The sequence below is a fragment of the Eulemur rufifrons genome, chromosome 2 (genome assembly GCF_041146395.1).
Source record: "Eulemur rufifrons isolate Redbay chromosome 2, OSU_ERuf_1, whole genome shotgun sequence".
Classification (NCBI taxonomy): Eukaryota; Metazoa; Chordata; class Mammalia; order Primates; family Lemuridae; genus Eulemur; species Eulemur rufifrons.
The window spans coordinates 33,127,133-33,139,134 of record NC_090984.1 but is presented as its reverse complement, the minus strand read 5'-3'; the positions used below and the strand labels follow the sequence as shown (position 1 = coordinate 33,139,134).

At 32.8% G+C, this 12,002-nt stretch overlaps 1 protein-coding gene across 4 annotated transcripts in view; it reads right to left on the bottom strand.

Moving 5' to 3' along the window:
- Positions 1-12,002, bottom strand: part of VPS13C (vacuolar protein sorting 13 homolog C) — a 163,929-nt gene that overhangs the window by 22,523 nt on the left and 129,404 nt on the right. For all 4 annotated transcript variants that reach the window (XM_069483234.1, XM_069483243.1, XM_069483250.1 and 1 more), the window contains 7 exons: positions 7,625-7,766; positions 6,476-6,616; positions 5,614-5,695; positions 5,430-5,499; positions 4,720-4,831; positions 4,481-4,594; positions 2,464-2,603 (listed from right to left, as the gene is read on the bottom strand). In XM_069483234.1, coding sequence (XP_069339335.1) covers positions 2,464-2,603; positions 4,481-4,594; positions 4,720-4,831; positions 5,430-5,499; positions 5,614-5,695; positions 6,476-6,616; positions 7,625-7,766 — 801 coding nt within the window. The remainder of the gene's footprint in view (positions 1-2,463; positions 2,604-4,480; positions 4,595-4,719; positions 4,832-5,429; positions 5,500-5,613; positions 5,696-6,475; positions 6,617-7,624; positions 7,767-12,002) is intronic.

Sequence of the window (12,002 nt, the reverse complement as noted above, 5' to 3'; positions counted from 1 at the left end):
AAATATGAAACTATTGTTTTTAACTTGCACTGTTCACTTAATAATTTATCATGAATATTTCCCATATTATTTCATATCATTGTACAAGAAATAATGTATACATTATGAGGACATACTGTATCTAACAAGATATACTGTTAGACTCTTTGATTCTGTAAAATTAAATTAAAAAAAAAATTGAAAAAAAAATAAAATAAAATAAAAAAAATAAAAAAAAAAAATTTCAATGATAGATAATTCTAATCACAGCTAATGCTTTCAAAATTAACTTTGTACATCTACCACGTATAATATCGTTGATATCTTAATAGCATGGTAACCAAATTATCATAAAAACAATGCATTCCCATATAAGTTTTTCATAAATACATAAAGAGTAAAATGATTTTAAAAAGTCAACCATAGGCTGGGCGCAGTACTCATGCCTGAAATTCCAGCACTTTGGAAGGTTGGGGCAGGAAGACTGCTTGAGGCCAGGAATTCAAGACCAGCCTGGGCAACATAGCGAGACCCCATCTCTATAAAAAATTTTTAAAAATTAGCCAGGTGTGGTGCTGCATGCCTGTAGTCCTAGCTACTCAGGAGGCTGAGGTAGGAGAATTCCTTAAGCCCAGGAGATCAAGGTTACAGTGAGCCATGATCATACCAGGGCATTCCAGCTTAGGCAAAAGAGTGAGACTCTGTTTCTACAAAACAAAAATAAATTTTAAAAAAGTCCACCATAATCTCACCACATAGTAGATTTTAAAGTTTTTTCTTTTCCTCATTTCCCACTTTGAATTCTTTATTTTCTTTACTATGCAATTATAAAATATTTAAAACATTTTGTATGCTACTTTTACACGCAACATTATGGATAAGTATTTCTGTATGTAACTTAAAATTCTTCATAACCATTTTTAACGGATGCATAGCATTCTACCACGTGGCAGTGTTGTCACAAATAATTGTTCTACTGTCAGACATTTCCAATTTTTTACATGATAATCAATGATGCCATGTGTATATTTAATACAACTCTTTGCATTTCAAGATTATTTTTTTAAAAGAATTCCCAAAAAGAGAATTACTGAATGAAAAACAACAAAAATATGTAATGTTCTTGATACATGAAGTTTTCCACTTAATGTCAATAGTATAAGAAAGTGCCCATTTCTTAGACTCACCCTCTCTACTACGATTGCTCATATTCTGAAATTTTTAATAATTTGCATGTATTTTTTGATAATATGGCTAAACATTTCAACTATCAGCCACTGTATCTTTCATTTTGTGAATTACCTATTATCCATTGTCCATTATATCATTGAAATCTTTAGGTTTTTCTTATCAATATTTAATATTAAGACATTAATCCTCTGTCATATTTTCCCAGTTATCTTTTTAATTGTTTTCACTGATTTTATTGTAGTGTTTAATATTCATGTTGTCAAATCTATCTTGTATTTTCACTGGGATTGTTTTCATTGCTTTTGAACTTATAAAGACTTCTATTCAAAGATTTGATAGCAATTAACTTTTTTTTTTAGTTTTTTCAGTTTGAATTTGGTATTTTATCCTTTGTTTACTCCGAAATTTGGTAGTGTACACATTAAGGTGAAAATGATCTAAATGGGTTTTTTCCTCCCATGAAACTACTTTTTCTAATACCACTGTTGAAAATTCAATTCAATAAACATTTATTAATATTTAATTTATATCTGGCATAGATACATATTCTCCTATTAAATATAGCAAGTTTTTCTTCTTATCTATACTTTACCATACAATTATACTGAAATCTCACCCTATTGCTACATATTTATAAATGTGGGTCTGTTTTAAAACATGGTCAATTTATAATATACAACAAAAATAATTCAAATTTATTCTATATTCATGTATATATGAGTACCCAAAGAAAATATGACTCTCTACCTTGTCATTATGAATAAAATAAGCATATCTAAAAAGTATAATTAGAAATGAGCCAAACTCTTCAAGTATGAGTAGTAAGAGTTATCATTTTTTTTTCTTTTTTTTTTTTTTTTTTTTGGGACAGAGTCTCACTCTGTTGCCTAGGCTAGAGTGAGTGCCATGGCGTCAGCCTAGCTCACAGCAACCTCAAACTCCTGGGCTTAAGCAATCCTACTGCCTCAGCCTCCCGAGTAGCTGGGACTACAGGCATGCACCACCATGCCCAGCTAATGTTTTCTATATATATATTTTTAGTTGGCCAGATAATTTCTTTCTATTTTTTAGTAGAGACGAGGTCTCACTCTTGCTCAGGCTGGTCTCAAACTCCTGACCTCGAGCGATCCACCCACCTCGGCCTCCCAGAGTGCTAGGATTACAGGCATGAGCCACCTCGCCCGGCCAAGTTATCATTTTTCTAAGCTAACACTGCACAAATGGAGAGAATTAATATCCAGAAACATGACCTTGGCACACCTGCTTCCCAACGTACTCGAACAGAAGTCTTACTTGAATATAAGGTCATCCACGTCAGTCAGAGTGGCACCTATGCTTTTCAACAGCAGGTTGGCAGAATGAATTGCAATCATTTCCTCTTTTTCTTTGCCTGATTCTTCACCTCCAGAACCCAAAGAAAGACTCAAATGCAACTAAAATAAAAATAATTTTCAATAAATGAATGCTAAATGCAAAAGAATTGCATACATAGGAACCAGGTCTTCGAGATACAAAAACAGTATCTTTCAATTAGAGTCCTAGTGAAAGCTATTATTTGTCACTCTATACATTATACAGAACCCAATTATATTTGATTCTCTTTACTTTTTGACAAAATCCAAAATTATTCTGTTCTAAAAACAGAGCTCTAATTTTATTCAAAGTGTATAAGTACCATTGTATTTATATGGAAGAGACCAATACACTTTACAAAAATGGCGTAATTGTTTTAAGAAGAAAAACAAATCCACTGGCCAGTCAAAATAATGGATAATCATTTATTTTCATCCAATTAAGGTAAATCACTTATGGCAACAAATAACAATAAAAATTATGTAATAATCATAACAATTAATAACAACATGACAAGTAAGGCAACAATCATTAAGTTTCCAAATAAATTTTTTAAAAAATAAGGTTTTCAGTTTCCATGGACCCTCCAACTCAGTAAACGAGATTTTCACATTCTCATGTAGCTTCTAATTAGTGCAATAATGCAAGCAGACACAAGCAAAAGGTAATTCAACATGTATAAATAAAGCAGATGACTCTCCCCTTCCCATTTTATCATTCCACATATTACCTAATCAATATAAAGCTCAAGTAAAGTGGACTTGGGGCAAGGCCAGGAATGCCTGGCTTTTGGTTTTTCCTTTGATGTGAACTTCTGCCCCCGTACAGAGTTAGGGAGTATTGGGACCCAGGAAAGCTAAGCACAGCTGGACAGAGATCCAGCCTTTCTGTAGGGCAAAATCACAATGGACTAAGGACAGTAATTGTGGTCCATATTCTTCATTATTCAACTTCATGGCACAAATTCCAGTGTGCCTAAGAACATGAGTAAGTAAATTATCAGACTTTAATACCTCCCTAGATTATAAACTCCATGAAGTCATATTATACCTGCACACCAACTTTGAAAATGGGCAGCAAATATCTGTTGAAGGTATTCTTCAATCCCATAAATAACTGATTTTCACTTAATGAGAAACAAATTGTGTACAGCCTATCACATAAAGCACTATCAATTTTAAACCTGACACTATGCATATGTCTGATGTCATCAAACTAATACATCAATTAAAAATAACTCCATTTTAAAAATTCATGCATTTAGCTGAATGGACTGGTGAATGCAAATTGAAAATAATGTTCTGTAAACAGTTTTTGAAAATGTAGAGGATCATCAATATTTTAAAGAGTTACTTAATTGTAAATCTGGCCCATTACACAAGCTTAGAGCATTATGGTTGACAGCATTTGTGAATTTACTAAGCAGTCACCTTTCTCAATAAAAGCTAAAAAGAACAACAAAAGGGGAAAAGGAAATGGATTCATAAAGCACAAAATCAGGCAAGTGAAAGGTATCCAATTTTCCACTCCCTTAGTTACAATCAAATTTTGGAAGGGGGAAAAACACCACATCAACAGTATAATACCTACTTCAGCGTTTTCACATTCTGGTTTGGGCCCCCATTATAGCTTTCTGTTTAGATGGTGATAGCAGTTACAAAGTGCAACCAAAACATTAAACGTTGGCAAGCACTTCTACGCTTAATTAAGAAATGCTTTTGTCAGCTTCTTCTTTGAATAAAGGGGTTATTAATTCAAGACTAGGGAACATGCTCTGGTGGTTTCTCTGTGGGAATTAAGGCTGTACATATGTTACCAAGAGTTGTCTTAATTATTCCGATTAATCAAACAAAATTCTCACCAAATATGTGATGTAATAAATTAAACATTTGTACACACATCCTTTAAAATTCTACAACAATTCCACTAAATTTTCAAAATAATAATTACCACAAACCTTAACAGGAGAAATATGGAAATGCTCGAAGAAACTGAGAATTGACATATCAGTCATTGAAGTCTCCATTAATTCTGTGTTTAAAGCATCAATATCTTTCTGTATTAACTTTGTCTGAAAAAAAAATCAAGAATTTCTACTTTAATGTGTTTTCTCTACTACAATTAGATTTTGTTCAAAAAAGGCCAATTAAAATTTTTAAAAATGTTATATTTTTCCAAAGAAATAAAAATTGTTACCCGTCTTCTTTCGGCTTCAGGGTCAGTTGCTGGGGTAAACAGTACTGCAATGGCTCCTAGAAACCCCTGATCAACTTTTAAGGCCATTTCCTGAATGAGGACCATAAAATACCTAAGGAAAATTTGTTTTTAAAAATGGAAAAGGATTTTTATTAAACCTTGTAATTTTTAACGTTAAAGCTGATTTTAGTCAAAAGCCACAGTTAAGATTTCATTCCTTCATCTCTTTAAAATTATGTTAATAAGATCAAAGTCTACTTAGACATTTTCACTAGAGTGAAAGCTTCACTCAAGGTAATACTGATGCATTAACACTTAGCATTAAAGGCCCAAATGGCCACATTTATCATGCCATAAAAGAGACAAATACAACTAGATGATATAGGGTGTATTATGCATTTTTTAAAGTTCACAGCAATAGCATTAAAGAACACAAACACATATGTCATTTATATTTCATGTACTATTTTATGTTCTAATTGGGGTTACAAAGGGTAGAAGAAAGCTGAAGGAATTCTACACTTTAAAATATGTACAGACTGTTATTAAAATAAGTTGAAGCATAAAAGATTATTTGACCAAAAGTGGATTAATATGTTCAGTTGGAAGATAATTTTTATATGAGTCACTTTTTAAAAAGGAGTAAAATTTATTTTCAAGGTAGATTACCATTTTAAATTCCTTTAGACAAACGGGGAATCTTTACTTACTTAAACTGTAAGACTTTACTGTACTCATTAAATCTTGTGATGACACTCACGTCTATAAAAGGTTTGGGCTCTACGAGGAAGAAAGAGCACAAGGAAAAAAACATGCTTTATACTAGGTTAAACTAATGTCTATTTAACATTTATAAATATGGTATATCTGTATTTCAACTTAATGCTTATTTACCTGAATCCAAAGCAATAGATTTTGGAGGGGCAACAGGATGAAATACAACAGGGAACATTGCACCTGGTAATTGATTATCAATCTGAAAGAAAAGAAGACCAACTTAGCAGGATTTAAAATAAATTAGATTTAAATTTTTAGTTTCAAAGACAATGTTATAGAAAAAGCCATTAATTTCATAATTGAGTATCTGCACATATACGTAGTACAATTAGAAGGTTCATTTTAAATCTGTAAAACTTCTTACAGACCTCAGCAATGACAAGCCTTTAAATAAAAGAATATATAAATAGCCTCATAACTGCATTAACACTGTACAGTACGTGTACCATTAACAGAAATATTTGTACCTGTGGATCAATGTGAGATTTTAATTGTCTAAGGTTTAAATAAAATGTAAGTAGAGACTGACTATGAAACAAGAGGACAGGTAGAAAAGGATAAAAATGTTCTGAATAGTATTCAATAGTTAAAAGGAAGGAAGGGAGAGAGGCGGAGAGGGAGCAAGCAAACATCCAAAAAGAATGCCCAGTAAGAAAGCTCTGCTCTTTGCCATGAAGAATGACAATGGAAACTCTTACTTAGGTACTCCACGACAAATTCAAAGAAACATTTAACAATAATATAATCTCAGTGCAAGAAAACACTTTTGCATGCCAACTGATCAAACTAAATAGTCTCCACAGCCGCAAGGTCTTTGGACTTAGAGTGTAAGTAAGATGTTGAATCCATAGGATATGTGGGAGAAGGGGGAAAAAACATACAAACAGAAAGCAAAGATATCAATTATAATAAGAAATTTCATTCCCAAGATTCCCATAGTGATGAGACATAGCTATTTAATTGAGGATGATGATGTTACCTGAAGCCAGTACAACCTGGCCCTTAAACTTCTCTGGTGACGAGACTGCTTAAATTCAATCTGAATCCCTGATAAAAAGTCTCGTTTTATAGGACACCGAACAGGGAGGCGCATTTCCATTGGAACTTTATCAAAATTGACCTGGAAGAAAAAGCACATGGCTTTGTGATGAGCTGGTATTAGCGCAGTAGCTATTCCATTTTAAATATGTTTATTTAATCAAGTTGAAAGAAAAAATCTTTATCTCTGTGTTTCACCAAAAGATCTCTCTCAAGGTAATCTACAGTTGAAATCTTTGAAGCAGAAGCATAATTTTTCTAACAAAGTTATTAGAAAAACAAGAAAACAATTGTGAAACTTTAATTACAGAAATTTGTTCTGAAAAAAAACATGCTGCATGTAAAAAAAAAATTCAGTAGTAATGGATAATTCCAGAGAGTTCTTAAACTTTGTTTTACAATGAATAGTTAATAGCTTGTTTATGTGTAACACTAGTCATACAGTTTTTTTCATTTAAGTACAGCTAACATGGATAGGGGTAGGTAGGGAACATAACTGGCAACCAGAGCAAACTGAACCATCAGACACCAAAGACAAAGAGTAAGCAAATTGCATGATTAAACCACAGCAAGCTGGAAATTGCAGTCAAGTTTCTGAAGTCTTCTTGGAGGAAAGGTGAGTGACTTGTAGTTTTAACAGGGTAAGAGCCCATGTAGGGCACACCTTTATTTGTGGACGCCTACTCATGTCCAACAATCATTCACATTTAATGAACTTAATTGAGCAGGCTTTTGTATGTTTTCCATCAGTAAACTATATTTACTTAGTCACATGTATTAGTATCATTCAAATCATAAGAGAAAAAGTTTCAATAAGCAATCTTCTCTATAATCTTACTGAAAACAAAACAAGTTCCATGAAACTGATTTGTAAATAGAACAAATTATAAAAATACAGAAGAAAAACAGGCTTGAGTCCTATTTCATGGTATATCATTTAATAACAATATGTTTTAACTGAAAATATACTAATATATTATTAGTTAATTTCTGCACACATCTTTCCTTGGGCATTAAAATTTTACTTACTACCACCACCACCACCACAATACACACACATGAAAATCAAAACAAAAAAATTTTGATATACCTCAAAATTACTGTCTAGCTTAATCCAGCCATGGTCTCTTGATACTTGATGTTTCTGATAGGATTGTTCCAATAAGATTATCTGCTTCTGACTAAACGGCTTCCATTTCTGTTTTGGTTTCATCTCCCAAACAACACCAGAACTAAAATAATTCACAAAGAAAATTAAATCAGGAATACATATTTAGGTTTGTGGAACTTTTATTCAACTCCAGATTATTGTAACTATCAACCTTCTATAAAAATTATATTGATAACAAGAGATTTTTTAAAATAACAAACTATATCTGTGTTGCAAAATTACAGAAAGACGGGGGTAGGGAAGAAAATATTTTTTTATCACACATTGACATCAATTAATTAAGGAATTGGCAAACTTTTCCTGCAAAGGGCCATATAATAAATGTTTTAAAAGCTTTGTGTGCTGAGACAAAATTGAGGTTATTATGCAGGTACTCAGGAGAGAGAAAAAGAATCTTCGATAAATTTTTTAACCCTGAAATTTAAAATATAAAATAATACTTGAGTGTAATTTTTAAAAACACAAGTCTATTTATGAGAAAACTAAACTTCTTTTGAGCAAGAGACATTTGACCTAATTACTGCCACTTAGTATCAAAATCAATTGCAAATCTTCATCTGTTAATGCTGTTCTGTAATGAGCATCTTTAAAAATGTCCTTTCACGCAGATCGGTACTGCCAGATACTGATACTGATCTATGAGAATATATTATTTTAATTGAGCATATACATCACTTGTAAGGCATTTATTTACTTTTTTGGAAGGCATTTATAAAATTCCATTAAATTATTCTCTTGATATTTGCCTTTCAGCATATCAATACACTGCAGACCAATCACTTCCAATTGAAAATTAGGTGGAAGCTCCTCAACTGCATAAATGGATTCTGAAAGGTGGAAATTTGATTTGCATTGGGTTGGGAAAAATGTTGCTGGAACTGAAGTTGCAGGTCATAAAATACCCTCTCAAAACATGTATGAGAGTGGAGATCTTGCTTCTTGTTTTAACTTTGGCCAACACAGGAAATATATAAAACAGCTTGGTATTACTTGTGATTCAAACATTAGTTGTCTTTGAAATGGCTTTTTACTGCAGTATAAGTTGTACATGTAAGTACTGTTTGCCTTCCAATTTTAGATTGAAATTCATTAAGAAACAGTATCAATTCTGTGGCAAAAGCTAATTTCCAAACCCACTCACTTTTCCGTAATAGTGGTTGAGGGTGGCTCTTTTTGTTCAGAAAGATTTTAACCTTGGCCTAGAACTCACTTGAGTATAATAAAAAAGTTACTGCTGCTAACTCATCAAATTCCTGTGTAGGAACACCAATCAGGACATTTAGCTTGTACTTCTGACGAAAATTCACAAAAATGATGATTCAGTCCATAAGACCGAATAAAATTCAGTGTTTGATGCTAATGGCTTGATAACACACGAGGGATTCTATCTAATATTTTCCACTAAGTACCTACTGACAAATGCTTTCAATGCTTTACATTTTCACAAGCTTTGTAAGTTTGTCCAACTGCTTTGTCTTTTTCTGCTCCACACATATTTTTCCCACAATCAGTTGTAATATATCTTAGAAGATTCCACTTCAGCTTACACCAAAGTATTATCTCTTCAATGTGTTTGAAAATACTCTCACCCGTATTCTAGGCAGATTCATAGAGCCTAACTTTTCAGTCACTTCAAACTTAGCATTAACTCCACAAATATACAACTGGTAACATCTGTTGACTCACCAAGAGCCAAGGAAAACCACTCAACACCATTTGCCTTGTTTTTCTAATTGACTATTGATGTTGCTCTGAATGTCCCCAATTCTTTAAGCAACTGTTCTCACTGGAAGGCTAATAGCCCTAAACAAGTTTATTTTCTCAAGACACATTTCTTTAGCTGCTGAAATCAGAAATGATTCAATTAAAAGGCTTTTCTTGCTTGGCTCACAAATGAGTCACTCAGAAACTTAACTTTGGTTGCACCCTGAGGGAAAAATGTAGGTTCCCTACCACACAGTGTGCTAGCTTAGAGTGCTTAGCAAAATTGTCACAAAGTAGATTAGGCAGGTACCAAGATAACTACTGGGATCAGAAAAAGTGCCCAGCACTTTCTTGCCCTAAAAACTGGCTCAAACGGCCCTGGGCTGTTTTGGTTGTCCTACAGTACCCTTTAGCTAACTGTAATGTTGAAATCCCTGCCTAGTGGAAAATTGTAATATCAATAACATTACATGGGTTGCATGATAGCATGATGATGGTACTGCTTATGTGTGATTTGTTTCACTGTGAACAAGCGATGACACAATGTAAAAGCTCTGCATTACTCACTGGGAAGGGATTTAAGGCAACACCACAGTGTGGGCAGATGTGGATTTTTGCAGGCAAGCAAGCTCCTATGGAAGAAATTCCTGTGCCACCCAGGAACAAGTGCCCTCGTAAGTAACCTCTGATAAACTCATCTAACTGACAAGATGGACTTGTCTGCTTCATTCTTTGGTCTTTTGGCTCCCTCTCAGTCTGCAGGCTGGTTTTTCTACACTGTCCCAGGATTCTCCTGAAACACAGCCACATTATTGTTTTATATTTTTGTGAAGAAATTCTGCTGTGATGAGATATTGTACCTTAAATTTTCTAATTTTTCTGGCCATTGCTTTCCTGTGGTTTGGAAATATGATAACAACTTAGTTTATAAACATTGACTCTAGTGTCATTACATAATAAAATAATGCTTTGCCAAAAATTTGATAAGAAGATACTCCACATTCCATTATGCCCTAAGAAAGCGAATTCAAAGTACACTCTTCTCTTCTTGTATGGACATGATGGGTTACATTAGTAATAAAAAATAAATAAATATTGCAGTACAGCAATACATATGACACTCAAACACTCACTGTGATTTGTCGTGCACTGAGTAGCAGTACAAAAGTAGCTACAGACATGTAAAAGAATAAAAATAGCTGTGTTTCAATAAAACTTTATGGGCAACAAACTTTAAATTTCATAATTTTAATGCATTACAAAATATTATTCTTTGGATTTTTTTCAACTATATAAAAATGTAAAACATCATTCATAGATGAAAAGCTGTACAAAAACAGGCAATAGGCTAGATTTGGCTCACAGGCCATACTTTGCTGACATTTGAATCAGAGAATACTGCTTGTATAATGATAAAATATAAATCTATAATATCTTAATTTATATAGCTTATTGATATTAGTCAATGACAATGTCCTCAGTATATGTGTTTAGGGGAAACCAGACAATGAAGGTAGTGAATTAAATATCTATTATAAAATATATAAATCTAATACCTATTCATGATAAAAACTCCAAGCAAACTAGAAGTAGAGGGGAACTTCCTCAACTTCATAAAGAGCATCTATAAAAAACCAATAGCTAACATCACACTTCATGGTGAGAAGCTAGGCGTTTTCCCACTATGATCAGGAATAAGGCAAGTATGTCCATTCTCACCACTCCCATTCAACACTATACTGGAAATCCTAGATAATGCAATAAGACACGAAAATAAATTAAGGAAGGAAGAAATAGTGTCTTTGTTCACAGATGACACTGGCTACACAGAAAATCCCCAAAATCAACAAGAACCAAAAAAAAAAAACAAAAAAAACCCCCAAAAACTGCTGTAACTAATAAGCAATTATAACAAGGTTGCAAGATACAAGGTTAATACAAGATAAAAGTCAATTGCTTTCTTATATACCAGCAATAAACAATTGGACCTTGAAATAAAAATACAACACCATCTACATTAGCTCCAAAGAAATTAAATATTTAGGTATAAACAAAAATTTCAAAAATATGTACATGATCTGTATGAGGAAAATTATGAAAATTTGATCAAAGAAATCAAAGATCTAAATAAAGAGAGAGATATTACATGTACATGGATATGAAGACTCAATATTTTCAAGATGTTAGTTCTTTCCAAGTTTACCTATAAATTCAATGCAATTCCAATTGAAATGCCAGCAAATTATTTTGTGAATACTATCAAACTGATTCTAAGTTTATATGGAAAGGCAAAAGAGCCAATACGATACGGAAAGAGAGAGCAAAGTTGGAAGATTGATACAACTTCAAGATTTACTATAAAACTATGGTAATGAAGACAGTGTGGTATTGTTGAAAAAAACAGACAACTCAATCGAACAGAACAGGACACCCAGAAATAGACTCAAAGAAAAACAGTTACCTGATCTTTGGAAAAATGCAAAGGCAATTCAATGGAGAAAGAACAGTCTTTTCAACAAATGATGTTGGAACAACTGGACATCCACATGCAACAAAAATGAATCTAGACAGAGAGCTTACAACTTTTACAAAA